The sequence below is a fragment of the Sebastes umbrosus genome, chromosome 3 (assembly GCF_015220745.1).
Source record: "Sebastes umbrosus isolate fSebUmb1 chromosome 3, fSebUmb1.pri, whole genome shotgun sequence".
In the NCBI taxonomy this organism is placed as follows: domain Eukaryota; kingdom Metazoa; phylum Chordata; class Actinopteri; order Perciformes; family Sebastidae; genus Sebastes; species Sebastes umbrosus.
In genome coordinates this window covers 778,219-796,421 of record NC_051271.1, presented here as the reverse complement: position 1 = coordinate 796,421, position 18,203 = coordinate 778,219, and the positions used below count along the sequence as shown (strand labels likewise).

Here is an 18,203-nt window from a genome sequence, read left to right as displayed (position 1 = left end):
GTCTGCAGTCACTAAAGACTTGTGTTTCTTAAAGAAAGTGTAGAAAATGTCCACTGTTAGTTGTTAAAGTAAATGAATGTTTATCATTGTTGATAAATGGTCACATCTGGATACAGAAGATCCTCTGAACTAATATCTGTTTTACATTGATCAAGTTTACTTCATGAAGTAGAAATATTTCTCTGGTTTCTGATTGTTTCAACGTGTTTCACAAATAATGTCTGATCATTGATATTGATCCTTCAGCACACACACATAGATGAACACAGAGATCAGCAGCATGTTATTGATGTGTGTTGACATGAACAGGTGTATGAATGTTGTGGTGACATCTGGATGATGTCTGTAGAAGGCTGACATTATGATGATCCACAATAACACAATGACAAAGTCACTCTACTCATTTTAGGGAAAAGATCATTGATTAGGACATAGTGATGTTGAGCTACACATTTAAAACCTGAACACATCTGACTGGATTATAAAGTGATTTTTATCTTCATCATTTATTCTTTATTCAGATTGATGAACTGCAGTTTGTCAGAGATCAGCTGTGCTGCTCTGATCTCAGCTCTGAAGTCCAACCCCTCCCATCTGAGAGAGCTACAGCTCAGTGGAAACTACCTGAAGGATTCAGGAGTGAAGCTCCTGTCAGGTTTTCTGGAGAGTCCACACTGTAGACTGGAGACTCTGAGGTCAGACACCATTTTTTACTTGTGTACTGAGATTAATATGATGTGAAAGTTGTGGTGACACTAAACTGCAGACATCAGGCTGATATTATACTGATCCACACTGAGTATCTTAATGCTAAAGTCCATTTTCTTCTTCAGTGGTTTAGTCCATTGACTGCGGCAGAGCTATGATGAGCTACACATTTAAAACCTTCATAAATCACAACACCTGACTTCATCATGTTAACATAAATTATTAAAAAAATACATAAATATGAGGAATAAATAAATAATCTCTATTTCAGCTATCAGACAATAACAAATATATTCACTATTTGTTTTTTTTCCTGACTGATGTTTCACATAAGCTTCATATGTTGTAAAAGTCTTATCTTAAATATCTTTTGTTCACATTTCCACCACAAATCCATCCTGACATATTTGACTCTTTAGAAACTTTGAGATCTTGAGTTGAATCTTGAATCAGTTTCTGTGGTTCTTATTTGTGTTTGGCTGCTCAACATGAGTTTGTATCGATGGATCCACTGGTGGAGCTGTCAGAGTTTAAGAGGTGAAGTCACTACGTCTTTATTGAAGTAGCAGCACGTTGTCATTAATATTAATGAGAGCTCTGTTTCACTGTTTGTATTTGACAGTTTTTAACCTGCATCCTGTTGGCTTCAGGTGTTTGGAGTTTACATTTTCTAAACTTCTACGTTCTAAACCTTCTTCAGCTCTGAACATATTATTAAACATTGAATGATTTCAAGCAGGAACGTTGTCTTCTAAACTTACATCATTTATTCTTTATTCAGATTGTGGGGCTGCAGTTTGTCAGAGATCAGCTGTGCTTCTATGGCCTCAGCTCTGAAGTCCAACCCCTCCCATCTGAGAGAGCTGGAGCTGAGTCACAACGAGCTGAAGGATTCAGGAGTGAAGCTCCTGTGTGGTTTTCTGGAGAGTCCACACTGTAGACTGGAGACTCTGAGGTCAGACACCATTTTTTACTTGTGTACTGAGATTAATATGATGTGAAAGTTGTGGTGACACTAAACTGTAGACATCAGGCTGATATTATACTGATCCACACTGAGTATCTTAATGCTAAAGTCCATTTTCTTCTTCAGTGGTTTAGTCCATTGACAGTGGCAGAGCTATGATGAGCTACACATTTAAAACCTTCATAAATCACAACACCTGACTTCCATCATGTTAACATAAATTATTAAAAAAATACATAAATATGAGGAATAAATAAATAATCTCTATTTCAGCTATCAGACAATAACAAATATATTCACTATTTGTTTTTTTTCCTGACTGATGTTTCACATAAGCTTCATATGTTGTAAAAGTCTTATCTTAAATATCTTTTGTTCACATTTCCACCACAAATCCATCCTGACATATTTGACATCTTTAGAAACTTTGAGATCTTGAGTTGAATCTTGAATCAGTTTCTGTGGTTCTTATTTGTGTTTGGCTGCTCAACATGAGTTTGTATAGATGGATCCACTGGTGGAGCTGTCAGAGTTTAAGAGGTGAAGTCACTACGTCTTTATTGAAGTAGCAGCACGTTGTCATTAATATTAATGAGTGTAACTGAGGAATCTTTCTGAGGCTGGTGGATGTATGACACTCGCCACTGGGTGTCGGTCAGGACACAAAACTCCACTCTCTGATAACTGTTAAATCCTCTCTTCTTTATTGATGGATGTAGGTTATGTGTGTTGTGGTCCTACAGAAACAAACAGAAAAATACAATATCAGCTTACTTGACTAAAAGTAACTTACAATTTACCTAAATAATATAAGCAACTTAAACAGCAGTATTTCTTATGTCTTATGAACTCAATATATACTGTACATTTACACACAACCTGACAGCAACTACATACTGTAAAAACGTTTCTTTCAGTACAATATACACTGATTACCACAATACTATATAGCTGAATTAAAGTAGTGAATAAGCAGTGACATGTGGTGGCCGGAACATGCACGGCAGCACAGCCTTAATTAACGACACTTATTACCTACGGACTGAACATGAGCTGAACACAAGGTAATGTGTAATGAAAGACATTTAACTACTATATACAGTAGACAATACTGAAACAGAAATATAGCAATATAGTCAAATATCAATGCACGTGAATAAAGACTATGGAGAGCCTGATATCATTCCAATAGCACGCTCATTAGCCTATCCTGCGAGCACTGGGTCTGGGTCTGGGTATCATCGGATAATCCGTTATTCGTTTTGATTTCAAAAACAAAAAAACAACTTTTTATTTTTTCATTTTAATCCAAAACCGAGAAAATGGAAAAAACCGGGCCGTTTTTTGTTTTTGCGCATTCCTTTTATCATTATTCATTTTTGATTGAAGAACGGGAGTCACCTGGGTTTTTCGTTTTTCGTTTTAAACCAAAAACGAAAAATGAAATCATGTAGTGCTCTGTTTGTTTTTTGTTTTCAAACAAAAAACTAATTAAAAAAACGATCTGATTTTAGTTTCTTCAAGTTTCTTTCTGTCATTTTCTCTTTTGAATCGAAGAGCGGAGAACGGCAGTCACGTGACCAGGAAGTGAAGGCAAACATGTCAAAATAAAAGCCAAGAAGATAGTTTGGTCATTCTATAAAAGTGTAACATTATTTAAGAACAGGATCAAGGTAACAGTAGAAGATAAATAGAATAAATAAATACATACTGTACCTAAAAAAGCCTAATGAATTATATATCCTAGACACATGCACTGTGCCAAAATCATGGAAATTCTCAATAATTAGGCCCGTGCTAAAAAAGCCAGGCGCAAGTAAGCCAAATGATCTTCGGCCTATCGCAATAACCTCCATATTGTGTAAAACCATGGAAGGAGTTCTTGCCAGCCACCTGACCAGCACAGTGGCGACTAAGCTAGATCTGCTCCAGTTTGCTTAAATAAGAGCGACAGAGGCCCAGACGACGCTGTGCTGACTCTGCTTAACACAGTCACTAAACACCTGATGCATCCTAAAGGTTATGCCAGAGCTTTATTTGTGGATTTTAGCTCAGCTTTTAACTCAATGAAGACGCATATTCTCCTGAAAAGGCTCCTTGATCTCAACATCAACACAGGGTTAGTTGTGTGGATCAGAGGGTCTGTGTCAGGGAGAACATGTCAGACAGGCTGCCCACAAGGCTGTGTTCTTTCCCCTGTGCTATTCTCTCTTTTTACTAATGAATTTATGATCAATGAGAAACATTTTAGACTGTTTAAGTATGTGGATGACATGGCCTTAGTTGGCCTTTTACAGGAAACAGGCCCACTAGGTGAAGCTGCCTATCTGGCCCACACTACAGCCCTTCAGACACGGTGTCACACTAACCAGCTAGAAATCAATGTGGCCGAGACGAAAGAATTAATCATGTGCTGCACAAAACAACATTTGATCACAGAGCCAGTTTCACTTGATGGCCAACATGTTGAAACTGTGGGACACTTTAAATACCTCGGTACAGTCCTGGACACCCAGGTGAGCTTCTCTGAAAATACAGAGTATATTTTCAAGAGATGCTCACAGCGACTTTGTCTTCTAAGGAAACTCAGTGGCCTCGGTGTCAGCCGGCAGATTTTAGAATTAGTGTACAAAACTATTGTTGAGAGTGTTTTAACCTTTAACCTTCCTGCCTGGTACGGTCACCTACACTGTAGATAGAAGAATAAACTGTCTAGGATTGTGTCAATGGCAGGCAAAATAGGTGGTAAACCCCAAAAGCCCTTGACTCAACTTTTTACAGAAAGGATGAGGAAGAAAGCGAGGAGTATCCTGGCAGAGAGCTCCCATCCTCTCTGCAGCCAGTCGGGAGGCGCTATAGAGCCCCTCTGGCAACTAAACATGTGTTTAAAAAGTCTTTCATCCCAAATGCCATCAATATTCTAAACTCAACACAGTGACTGAGCAGATCTGAGCCACAGACACTGACATGAACTGTTTTTAATGTGTAACATAACCTGTCTTTGTTTTTTACTAACTGCTGTCTGGTTTTTAATGTTTGTTGTTTTCTGTGTTTTGTGAGCTGAAGACAAATTTCCACCCTGGTGGACAATACAGTTCGATTGTATTGTATTGATCAGATCATATTGAGGGGCCGTCAGCTTTACAATTTAGTTTGGAGGGAGATTCGGTATCAGTGAAGTCAGTGCATTTTATGAGTAGGCCTTCTGTGACGTTACCCACTGTAGGGGTCAGAGGTCACCGTAGGGGTCAGAGGTCACCACTCCTCAATCCACAAGGATTTTCTTTTCCGTCAAATTTTCAATTTTGACGCATTTATAGATGAAAAGTCAAGTCAATAAACATGATCAATGATAGATAAGTATGGTTGATCAGCATGTTTGCCAACCTTCAGACATCATAGTCTAATATGAGGATTAATCAGCCTGAGTTCACAAAAAAACTGAAATCACTAACTTTCTGTATTCTGTTTGGTGCTTTATGATGCTTTTCAATCAATTCTAGCCTATTTGGTATAATATGTAATTTAGTTAATTTGTTCTACATCATGATAAGGCTGATTTTTCAACCAGTGGTTATGACATTAATGCCAGCTAGACAGAATAAAGCTCTGTCTGTCATGACAATAGAACTGTACTGAAAGTCTTTCCTTTACTCGGGTGACTCTTTACAGCCGTCTGAAGACAGCAGGTATCTGTTAAATCTACAGTATCTGGAGTGATGAAGTGGCCTTCAGTCCAGTACTACTGTCATGACAGACAGAGCTTTATTCTGTCTAGCTGGCATTAATGTCATAATCGCTGGTTGAAAAATCAGCATTACATGATGTAGAACTACTCGGCTACAGCCTTCCTAATGGAGTGAAGGGATCAGGTGGAAGTGTCAGGTGTGTTGAAAGGAGTAGCCACATAGTGCTTCTCACCTGCCGACAGAAAGAAACAGCCCATAGTAAGAGTGTGAGAGAGAAAATTGTCAATTATGTGAGAGTCCTGTATAACATCTGTAGAGACCCTCCCTGTTGTATAACATCTGTAGAGACCCTCCCTGTTGTATAACATCTGTAGAGACCCTCCCTGTTGTATAACATCTGTAGAGGCCCTCCCTGTTGAATAACATCTGTAGAGGCCCTCCCTGTTGTATAACATCTGTAGAGACCCTCCCTGTTGTATAACATCTGTAGAGACCCTCCCTGTAATTTATCACACACTTTTTGGATAAAAGACATTCATGTGTTAATGAAAAGAACAAAACAAAAATATATCTATGTATGTATTTATTTGTGTATTTATTTATTCTATTTATCTTCTACTGTTACTTTGATCCTGTGCTTAAATAATGTTACACTTTTATAGAATGACCACACTATCTTCTTGGCTTTTATTTTGACATGTTTGCCTTCACTTCCTGGTCACGTGACTGCCGTTCTCCGCTCTTCGATTCAAAAGAGAAAATGACAGAAAGAAACTTGAAGAAACTAAATCAGATCGTTTTTTTAATTTGTTTTTTTCGTTTTTCATTTGGAAATAAAAACAAACAGAGCACAACGTGATTTCATTTTTCGTTTGTGGTTTAAAACGAAAAAAGGAAAAAATCGTTCCGATGATACCCAGACCGATTAAGTCATACAATTATTATACACCTAATAAACAGTAGGAACATTCATACAAACCAAATTATGAACTTTGCATTATCATAGTCCTATTACAGTCCAGGCCTTTCTAACAATGAGAGCTCTGTTTCACTGTTTGTATTTGACAGTTTTTAACCTGCATCCTGTTGGCTTCAGGTGTTTGGAGTTTACATTTTCTAAACTTCTACGTTCTAAACCTTCTTCAGCTCTGAACACATTATTAAACATTGAATGATTTCAAGCAGGAACGTTGTCTTCTAAACTTACATCATTTATTCTTTATTCAGATTGAGGTACTGCAGTTTGTCAGAGATCAGCTGTGCTTCTCTGGCCTCAGCTCTGAAGTCCAACCCCTCCCATCTGAGAGAGCTGCAGCTGAGTGGAAACACGCTGAAGGAATCAGGAGTGAAGCTCCTGTCAGGTTTTCTGGAGAGTCCACACTGTAGACTGGAGACTCTGAGGTCAGACACCATTTTTTACTTGTGTACTGAGATTAATATGATGTGAAAGTTGTGGTGACACTAAACTGCAGACATCAGGCTGATATTATACTGATCCACACTGAGTATCTTAATGCTAAAGTCCATTTTCTTCTTCAGTGGTTTAGTCCATTGACTGTGGCAGAGCTATGATGAGTTACACATTTAAAACCTTCATAAATCACAACACCTGACTTCCGTCATGTTAACATAAATTATTAAAAAATACATAAATATGAGGAATAAATAAATAATCTCTATTTCAGCTATCAGACAATAACACATATATTCACTATTTATTCTTTTTTCCTGACTGATGTTTCACATAAGCTTCATATGTTGTAAAAGTCTTATCTTAAATATCTTTTGTTCACATTTCCACCACAAATCCATCCTGGCATATTTGACATCTTTAGAAACTTTGAGATGTTGAGTTGAATCTTGAATCAGTTTCTGTGGTTCTTATTTGTGTTTGGCTGCTCAACATGAGTTTGTATCGATGGATCCACTGGTGGAGCTGTCAGAGTTTAAGAGGTGAAGTCACTACGTCTTTATTGAAGTAGCAGCACGTTGTCATTAATATTAATGAGAGCTCTGTTTCACTGTTTGTGTTTTACAGTTTTTAACCTGCATCCTGTTGGCTTCAGGTGTTTGGAGTTTACATTTTCTAAACTTCTACGTTCTAAACCTTCTTCAGCTCTGAACACATTATTAAACATTGAATGATTTCAAGCAGGAACGTTGTCTTCTAAACTTACATCATTTATTCTTTATTCAGATTGAGGAACTGCAGGTTATCAGAGATCAGCTGTGCTTCTATGGCCTCAGCTCTGAAGTCCAACCCCTCCCATCTGAGAGAGCTGGATCTGAGCTACAACAACCTGCAGGATTCAGGAGTGAAGTTGCTGTGTGGTTTTCTGGAGAGTCCACACTGTAGACTGGAGACTCTGAGGTCAGTTCACTGACTCTCTGTTACTATTATACATCTTATATGTTTAATTAACAATTGAACCTGATTTATGTACAAACATAACTTACATCCATAAAGTTGTTAATGTCCTTTTCTTCATATTTTCATGTTTCTTGAACTAAATTTAGTCTGCAGTCACAAAAGACTTGTGTTTCTTAAAGAAAGTGTAGAAAATGTCCACTGTTAGTTGTTAAAGTAAATGAATGTTTATCATTGTTGGTAAATGGTCACATCTGGATACAGAAGATCCTCTGAACTCATATCTGTTTTACATTGATCAAGTTTACTTCATGAAGTAGAAATATTTCTCTGGTTTCTGATTGTTTCAACGTGTTTCACATATAATGTCTGATCATTGATATTGATCCTTCAGCACACACACATAGATGAACACAGAGATCAGCAGCATGTTATTGATGTGTGTTGACATGAACAGCTGTATGAATGTTGTGGTGACATCTGGATGATGTCTGTAGAAGGCTGATATTATGATGATCCACAATAACACAATGACAAAGTCACTCTACTCATTTTAGGGAAAAGATCATTGATTAGGACATAGTGATGTTGAGCTACACATTTAAAACCTGAAGACATCTAATGGATTATAAAGTGATTTTATCTTCATCATTTATTCTTTATTCAGATTGTGGGGCTGCAGGTTGTCAGAGATCAGCTGTGCTTCTCTGGCCTCAGCTCTGAAGTCCAACCCCTCCCATCTGAGAGAGCTGGAGCTGAGTGGAAACTACCTGCAGGATTCAGAAGTGAAGTTGCTGTCTGATCTTGTGAAGAGTCCACACTGTAGACTGGAGACTCTGAGGTCAGTAGAGGGTCTGAGTCGGTCCATGCTGGTTCCAGCAGTATTGCACTAAACACTCAGCAGTCAGTGTGTTACTCCCGTGGGGTATCCCTGCAGCTCCACTGTGTGGACAACCAACCAGTAAAGCCTGGTTTATGCTCGCCGTAGTGAAGCCGGCGTGAGGTGCGCGCGGCAGAAAATTACGTCATCACGGATTTCGACTGCGTGCGTCTTTCATTTCAACATGGACGCCTTCGAAGGAAGACTGGACGAGCAGCTTCACCTGTATAGACATCTCTACTACTGTTCATTGAGAGACCACGGGGACTATCACATGTCCACAGAGACAGTCACATGACCACGGGGACAGTCACATGTCCACAGAGACAGTCACATGTCTACAGAGACAGTCACATGACCACGGAGACAGTCACATGACCACGGAGACGGTCACATGACCACGGGGACAGTCACATGACCACGGGGACGGTCACATGACCACGGGGACGGTCACATGACCACGGGGACGGTCACATGACCACGGGGACGGTCACATGACCACGGGGACAGTCACATGACCACGGGGACATTCACATCTCATTAAATATTATAATAATGAAATATTCCTCACTCTGGGTAAAAAGAGGTTTTCTGCTGCAGGATGTGAAAGAATCTGAGAGATCGTTTTGTTAAAGATAAAAAGGTCTGATGTAAAGAGCGGCGACCCGAGGGGAAGCACCGAGAGACAGGAAGTAGTTTAGACTTGGAGGTCAGGAGGTCACAGTAATAATTACAGTACACAGATGTAATGTTTGGCGGTACGTACGTCGGTGTTTACTACTGTTGCCAGGCAACCTACTCTCCTCTCCGGTACCACTCGTTGACTTCTTGCTGATCCACTTGATATCTTGTTTGTACGCCTCCTGGCGTTTCGGAGCATACTGCAGCGAACAACGCTCTGAGCATAAACGCCTCTGGGTATGCTGGTAGCGTGCTCGCCATCTACGCAGACCCTCGCCACGGCGTCTCACGTCAGTAGAAACAAAGCTTAAGAGTTGCTAGTGCAGCAACAAGGATGAGAACCCTCACAGCCAAATTACCAGAGGTCCTTCTACTGGGATTCAAGGTATCTCTACGGGGAACCGAGCCTTGGGTTCCTGCTCTGTTGGGTGAGAACTGTCACTCTGCAGAGGAAGCTTCACCTGGCACAAGAAATCAGGGATTTCTCCCACTGAGTGCAGTTTCTCCTCTTTTTCATGTGTAAATGTGTAATTGTTATTGTCACTCAGTACATTGAACACAGCACAGCACCCAGTGAAGTTACCTTCTGCATCTACCCATCCTAGTATTAGGGGCAGTGGGCAGCTATTATACAGCGCCCGGGGAGCAGTTTGGGGGTCCGGGGCCCCCCGACAGGAACCGGTGACCCTCCGGTTCCAGAGCCGTCAGACTGAGCTACTGCCCCCCCCCCACATCCTATGTTTCTTTTCTTCTCTGCATTCTTTCCTTCTTCCACAAACAATAAAAAGCCAGCTGATAATGCAAAGCAACATTTTACAGTCAGTCAGCAATGTTTTTACAGACGTGTGAATTTACAGTCGAGTGAAAAGTGTAGTTAGTTGTGTTTTCTTTTGATGTGTGTTGGATCGAGACTAATGACTAGTTATTTCCTTTAATGTAGGCACAGAACATGATTATCAGCAGTCAGTTGTAGTCTTCATGGTGCAGATATGATGATAAGCATTTAATTCTGATAGATTGATGCTAATTCAAAGAACGGACAATTATTTTAATCTTGTTCTATAACTTTTGGGTCTGTGTTGATCTCTACAGGATCAACAAGATGGTCTACAGAGCTACCAGACACAAAGAATGTGAGTATTGAAACAACTTCCCCCATTCATCAAACTATTGTACATTCACATCTGATCTTAAAATGAGAATGTCCTCATTGTACAACAAAACTGTTACTCAGTTCCATCTTTGTTCCAGATGTTAAGATCACGTCTATTTGAACAATATTCATTTTTTCTCTTTCACTTTCAGGGGACTCAGATGTCAAACTGAATGAGGGAATAAAGCTACCTGAGGATGACAAAAAGGTGAGAAAGGAGCAGTTGTACGGTGTGAAATCCTCCAGTATGAACCATGGATGACTTTACTTGGACATTTATCAAGGATCTACCGCTGAAGAACTGTAGTGTATTACACCTGCAGGCAGACATTCATTTAATGACTTAGACTGCATTCACCTGCAGAAGTTAATAGTGTGGAGTGAAGATCACTGAACTATCATTCATTTACTAAACTTGGCCTCTGAGCTCTCGTCGCTGGCAGTACCATGATTGGTCCAGGAGCTGGTGCTGGTACTGGTGCTGGTGCTGGTACTGGTACTGGTACTGGTACTGGTACTGGTACTGGTACTGGTACTGGTACTTGTACTGGATCTGGTACTGGTGCTGGTACTGGTACTGATACAGGTGCTGGTACTGGATCTGGTGTGTTAGTAATTCAGGAGCTAAATACATGGTGGTTATTGAGACCCATGTTCTTGGTGTAGTTGTCCTTCTGTGTAGTCTTCTCTAACACACCTCACACTGTCACTCCATTGAAGTCATTTCCTCTCTGACTCATACAGGGTGCTTGAGTTGAGTATTGACAGTGTGGCTCTAGTATTTCATCACTTTATTAAACACTAAGACAAGTTGGTATTTCTATTAAAATAACTAATTCTGTTCCTTTTTTGATTCCAGGCTCCAACATCCTTCTCACCTGAGCTGACAGCTGAATCTTCATACAGGTAATCGTATAAACTCTGGACCCAGAGTGTGTAATATTGATTGCCAGAAACTATATTTAATTTTGGACAAAACCAACTCACTGTGACAGGGTGGCTGGTGCTAGCCTGCATCGGTCACACACAGGATCCACACCAGACATGGACTTGGCTAGCTTTACTTTAGACCAGTGGAGACGATGTAAAACCTTTGACCTGGATAATTGTATGTCGTCAGGACATTGAAGAGGAATGTACCCTATCTGAAGCCTTCTTCTAAACGCTATCAGGACACCGTGTCCCCACGTCTTCCTCCCACTGAATCCTTCACAAAGTTGAGGGTTCCAAATGATGAGAGTTTAATAAGGAATGAACAACACCAGTAGAGCGCTGCAGGGATGACGTATTTCTGTAGGCCAACCAGGAAGTTAGCATCACTCTGGTTCCCTCCACTAACAGCCAATGGGATTGATCCGTTGGGTTTTGGATTATTGCAGAAAATTAGCTGTTTGGCAAACACACGTTTATGATACTGACACGTTTTGTTCAGCAAGATAATCTCCAGAATGAACACCACTTTATGATTTTTGAAGCGTGAATGCAATCAGCAGAGGCCTGTACTACGAAGACTTATTAATTTAACGGAATACTCAAAAGTCAGATATATTCATCTAGATGGGGCAGTGATGTATAAATAGCTCTCAGAATATAATAGATAAATAAAATACACTTCATTATATCACTTAGCAATGTTGTGGTGTGTGTGACTGTTTCAGCCTTCTTTCAGCTTTCACTGAAGCACTGTAGTCTTGTCACAGTGTCCTCTGAACCCCGAGTCACAAAGTCAAATATGGTCTGAAAAATCTACGGAGAAGTCTGGAAATTTGAGTCTGGAAAGTCTGGACAGTGTGGTCTAGTTGTGCCTTTTGGAGGATAGAAGTCCAGGGTGCCCAACATTTTTGAATTTTTTCCAAAAGGGCAAAACCTTCAGCCTTACTTCAGTAGGGGTCAAGAGGTGAACGGGGGGGTATGTGAGCCGTGCTCACTTTAGCCTTGTTAATGTGGTGATATTGATTTTAACATATCACCTAGCCCTGAAAGGTGTTAAGTCTTATCTGTCAAGGTCTTCAAAAGCATTAAATTTAATTTATAAAAGTATGCAGACATAAGTGATGATGTTCTTTTTAACACAGGCTTTGCCCCTTCATGTGTAAATGTGTAACTGTTATTGTCACACAGTGAAGTTACCTTCTGCCTTTACCCCATCCTAGTATTAGGGGCAGTGGGCAACCTTCAACAGGTTTGGGTTGAGGTGGCAGCAAACTAACTAACTCTGCGCTAGCATCCTGCCCAGGAGCAGGCCGTGGTTCAACCTCAACATCAGAAATTAGATTTCAACATGGAGCTGTTTGGCTCCAGTTTATAAGCACAGATAAAGATGTGGATGGTGGTGGTATGTCCCACCAACTTTAAAGAAAGCATGTCATATCCCAACCAACCTCGTTTCCTTGCTGAGGCCTCGACTAAAAGAGAGAGACTAACAGGCCAATAAATGCTTGTCATATCAGTTTGGCCCTCTTTGTCCTACAGCTTCAGGTGTCCTGGTCCAGGTGTGTTCCAGTGTGCTTTGACTGGACTGGTGTTTGTCATGGCTCAGGAGGCGGAGCTACTGTACAGGACCGTCCAATGGGATGAGAGCTTCCTCCAATCAGCTGGCAAAATGGCTGCTGGGCCGCTGTTCAACATCAAGTGTTCTGAGGATGCTGCTCTCCGTCAGCTCCACCTCCAACACTGTGACACAAAGGAAGGTAAAGACATTGTTCAAAATGAATAGTAAAATTGCAAAAATGTTTTTTAATGTGTACTTTGTTGGAATTAGCTGCATTAGGTGACGTGTGAATATATATATATATATATATACATATATATATATATATAAATGTAATGGATTTTATGCACAACGCTAAATGCACACATGGAACAGTAAAATAATAATTAATTAAAAAATAGGAGGTACAGAATAGAGGTGAAGTGGCACATCCTCGGGATGCTCCAGAGTTAGAGGCAATAGATTGTAGCAAGTGGTAAGAAATGAATTAGGTAGATGAACCTGTTAGTATTAAAACAAAAGTTTAACAGCTGTTTGCTTTTACAGCATTGCTCTGTGATGGCCTGTTGTCTGTCGCTCACATCTCTGATGATGAAATGAGCATCTTGGTGCCGCTGAAGATTACAGACACTCATGTGGTTGTGAAGATCTCTCACCTCTCTGCCTTTGGCCTGATCTGGGATACGATTCTTAGGATTCGGAACATCATATGGCCGATAAATGGACAAGTTCTGCTGTTCCTCCGACCTCCCAACGCAACACATCAAGTACTTGATGTCTTTCTGCTGAACAAAAACGTCCTTGTAAGCGAGGTAAAGCCATCTGTCATATGTGCTCATCATCAGCCACGCTCCCAGTTAGAATCCCGGGCTGATTGGGCTCTTTTGGTTGTTGGTCCTGAATGGAGGAACAGTTTCCCCCTCACCATTACATCTCCCTCCTCCAGTGATAACTTCAAACCTGTCTTAAGACCCGTCTCTTTCCTTTAGTCTGTCAGTAGTCACCTTGAAGACTGGTCACACTCTGTTTTTATTTATTTATTTGACTTCTGTGCAATGCTGTCATGTTTTTGGTATTTTAATCCAGAATTATTTATTCTACACTTTTATTAATTTACTTGCATCCTCTTAATTATTTCTGTGTTTTATTTTATTATGATTCTCATCGCTCTGTGAGGCACTTTGGTCAACATTTGTTGTTTTTAAGTGTACTCGACAATATGAGCATAAACGGCATATTAAAATGTTCTGTTTCTGAAGGTTAAGGCCCAACAAGAAGGTGCTAAGAACATCAAGATCTCTGCCAAGTGTCTTCTCAGCTTTGGTCAAAGTTACAGTGTCCACTGTGAACCTGGGAGCTTCAGAATACGACCTGATGTGAGTCAAGTCGCAGAATTATCATGAATATAATTTTGGCCGCATGTTGAAAATAGATTCACAATAAGAAAGTACCAGATAAACATTTTTAACAAGATTTAAATGACTTGATGCTTCTGGTTTTCAGCGTGCACCATTTGACTCAGATTATGGACCAAATTACCATCCGACATTTAAAGTTATCCTGACTACGATCCCAGAGGAAGTGACTCTGATGGTCCGGAATCCAGAGAGGACAGGCGACGTCTGGAGACGTGATCTGCTTCAAGCAGGTAAAGACTACCTTTTATAATTTGGATCAATTTTGAGATCAGGATTATTTCTCATTCGCTACGAACACATTACATTACACTACTCTACCAACGTCAACATGTGGATACCTGACAGCACCATATTCTCACAGCAACATGAACATCTGGAATGAAGCTAAGTGGTGAGTGAGAGTGGTGTGAAAATGGTTTGTTTCATGTACGTATCATAACGACGGCTTGTATATCCTCCGTCCTCGCTCTTCCTGTTTCCCTTTCTGAATGATGGATACAGACTACCGCCGCCTGCTGGTGTGGAGAGTTATTTCCTCTCACAGGAGCAGAACGTACGAGCTTACTGACCGTCGGCTGTCGTCTTTGCGGTGTGTTCGGGTGCGACTTGTCGGCCAAAACAAAGGCGACACGGGGAGAACATGCACTCACCACAAAGAAGAATCATGAAACCAAAAAATATAAAATATGAGTGTCTCCCTTTTGGTTTCTGGTTTTGAACACAGAACAACTGATTTACGGAGCAGACATGTTGCTGTACAGAAACATGACATTTCACTTCAGTTGAATTTCTCTTTAAAAGTCATTGTTGTTGTTTTTCCCCTGGTTATCTCTCAGAACTAACAATGGAAATCCCTCAGGGGAACGTCCCAGCAGAGGACCGCGTCCCACCAGAGGACCGCGTCCCACCAGAGGACAGCGTCCCACCAGAGGACAGCGTCCCAGCAGAGGACAACGTCTCACCAGAGGACAACGTCTCACCAGAGGAGAGGCTGCGGTTGATTCGAACAAAGTTTGTAGAGAGAATGTCTGATCCTAATCTGAACAAGCTTCTGGATGAACTCCTTCAACGTCGTGTTATAAGCGATGGGGAAATGCAATCAATCGGAACAAAAACCAAGAGAGATAAAGCACGAGAACTGATTGACACGGTGCGACTAAAGGGAACTGAAGCCAGCTCAGTTCTGATCGCTGCTCTCCGTAAGGACGATCCGTGGCTTTTCAGAACTTAGGATGAAGCAAAAGCAAGAAGCTGGAGTGTGATGATGAATCTCTATAATATCTGGCTGTTTCAGAGACTCACATCACTTATTGTTGTCTTTAAATGATAAATTCCGTCGTGGAAGCCTGTGTGGACTTTCACTCTGAAGGTGATTCACTGAAGTTTGGGGGAAAAGTGAATTCATTTTCAAGCTCTTGTGGTTTGGTTTCAACATTTTATAATCATTTACTTGGGATAACTACTAATGTGTTGTTGTCGATAAAGACCTGCAATAGAGAGCTCCTGACATTTCTTTGTTTTGGGAATGCCTTGCTAATGCTAATTATGGGAAATGATTAATTTAGTTTCAATTAGGGCTGTCTAAGTTAACGTGATAATAGCGTGCTAATGCAAATTTGTTTTAGCGCCACTAATTTCTTTAACGCAACTTGTGATTTTTAGGTTGTAGAGGGCTCAGTTTTAAAGCTAGAGTGAAGATAATGGTATCATATGAAACTATAAAACCCGATGAATCCATCGGTACCAACCATGTCATACTAGCTGTAGTAGTGCACAACCTCCTTCACTACTACAGTTACTGTAGTAGTGAAGGAGGTACTGCTCCAAACTTATGCTACATTTTGGCGAGGAAAAACTATCATGTCCATTCTCAAAGGGGTCCCTTGACCTCTGACCTCCAGAGGTGTAAATGTAAATTGGTTCTATGGGTACCCACGAGTCTCCTCTTAACAGACATGCCCACTTTATGATGATCACATGCAGTTTGGGGCAAGTCATAGTCAAGTCAGCACAGTGACACACTGCCAGCTGTTGTTGCCTGTATGGCTGCAGTTTGCCATGTTATGATTGGAGTATATTGTTTTATGCTAAATGCAGTACCTGTGAGGCTTTCTGGACAATATCTGTAATTGTTTTGTGTTGTTCATTGATTTACAATAATAAATATATACATACATTTGCATAAAGCAGAATATTTGTCCACTTCCATGTTGATAAGAGGATTAAATATTTGACTAATCTCCCTTTGAGGTTCATTTAGAACAGATAAAAAATGTGTGATTAATTTGCTATTAAATATTTTAATGGATTGACGGCCCTATTATTGATTACTGATTCTCTGTCAGACCTGACTGTGTTGAGCTAAGATCTAAATCCACCTCTCTGTCTCTTACTGCTAATCACCGCAGGCTTCACAGCTGCAACAAAAGACCATTTTACAAATAGCAAAAAGGGTATAGATGGATATCAGAACTGCCCTTGATAATCTATAGATTTGTGTTTGGTGCTTGGTCATTTTATTCGTCAGTAGACCTTCTGTAACTTGTGCCTACAATAAAGATTTCATTGCAAAACAAATAAGTTTGGAAAAAAGGCGTCACACTGTGATGGAACCAAAGTTAAACTCATTGGATGGATGTTGAGCAGTGAAACTATTCCATTAAGAGATAGTGTCTGCAGACATGAACTAGAACAGACAGATGCTGTTATTAAATGAGACCTCAACTGAAACATAGATAGGAGCTTTTTGTTGTGACAAAGGCAGTTGTTCTAATGTAACAACTGTCATTAACAGTGGGGACAAAGACCTTTTAAAGGCAACGGAAAGATTCTGGCCTCTTATCTGGAACAGATGATGCCTTCAAGTGAAACTGGTGAGCTCGTGTTTACAACACGGTGTAGGGATTTGGCAGTAACAGGTTTGGTTACCAGCAAATTAATTAATAAATAATAATAGAATTATTAATATTATTAAGAATTATCAATAAACATTAATAATAAACGGGGTACCACCCTGGAATCAGGGACCAATAACTAAAACGTTAATATAGTCTCATTAAATATACTAAACTATCAATTTGTAACGTTGATTAATAAATTAATAAATATAACAAAAATAGATAGTAAAGGTTGAATGATATTGGAATTCTTGACATAGCAGAGGTTGGCATTATTCACTCTTCTACAACATTAAACTAAGATTATCTGAAGCTGTATGTTTATGTTTAACTAATTCACAGTTTCTGTATGTGATCTTTATGTGTGTCAGATAATGCAGTGGGTTAGAAAAAAATGGTTAGTTTGCATGCAAGATCTTGTCTATGTGAAGCATAAACTAAACACGTCAGATGTGGCGAAGCCAGCTACCCGAATATCTTCACTACAAATAATATCACAACAGTCAAACTCAATGAATAACATTAAACCAAATCAATACAAGTACATTATAGAAATCAAAGTTGAACAGTCTTAGCCATGTGCAATTGCTACTGCTAAGGTAAGGCCAGTACGTTACCAATCCATGGAAGAAAAGGGTTTGTAATTCCATGTGTTGGAGTTGTGGTTCCAAGTCAAAGATGTCGTCTTTGTTGTGCTCAAATCAAGTTGTGCAGATTGGAGGAAGCTGATCGCTTCAATACTTCTTCCCAGCAGCTTGATAGCTTGGTGCTAACTTCCTTGCTGTTGTTGCTTGAAGTTAGTAGGTAAAAAGGCAGGCTCTCGCGTCCTCTGCCTTAGAGGTTCCTTGTGTTCCAACGGCTGTTTCCTAACAGGCCATAGATCAGAGCAGAGCTGCTTCTGGTCTGGAGAGCAGCAGCTCACCTGCACAGGTCATGAGAGGTGAGAAGAAA

At 40.2% G+C, this 18,203-nt stretch overlaps 1 protein-coding gene across 1 annotated transcript in view; it reads left to right on the top strand.

The window, feature by feature from the left end:
- Window positions 1-18,203, top strand: part of LOC119484981 (NACHT, LRR and PYD domains-containing protein 12-like) — a 956,516-nt gene that overhangs the window by 824,845 nt on the left and 113,468 nt on the right. Inside the window, exons 17-24 of the mRNA XM_037764190.1 lie at window positions 8,400-8,573; window positions 10,386-10,426; window positions 10,599-10,654; window positions 11,306-11,352; window positions 12,919-13,136; window positions 13,484-13,749; window positions 14,197-14,313; window positions 14,441-14,585. Coding sequence (XP_037620118.1) covers window positions 8,400-8,573; window positions 10,386-10,426; window positions 10,599-10,654; window positions 11,306-11,352; window positions 12,919-13,136; window positions 13,484-13,749; window positions 14,197-14,313; window positions 14,441-14,585 — 1,064 coding nt within the window. The remainder of the gene's footprint in view (window positions 1-8,399; window positions 8,574-10,385; window positions 10,427-10,598; window positions 10,655-11,305; window positions 11,353-12,918; window positions 13,137-13,483; window positions 13,750-14,196; window positions 14,314-14,440; window positions 14,586-18,203) is intronic.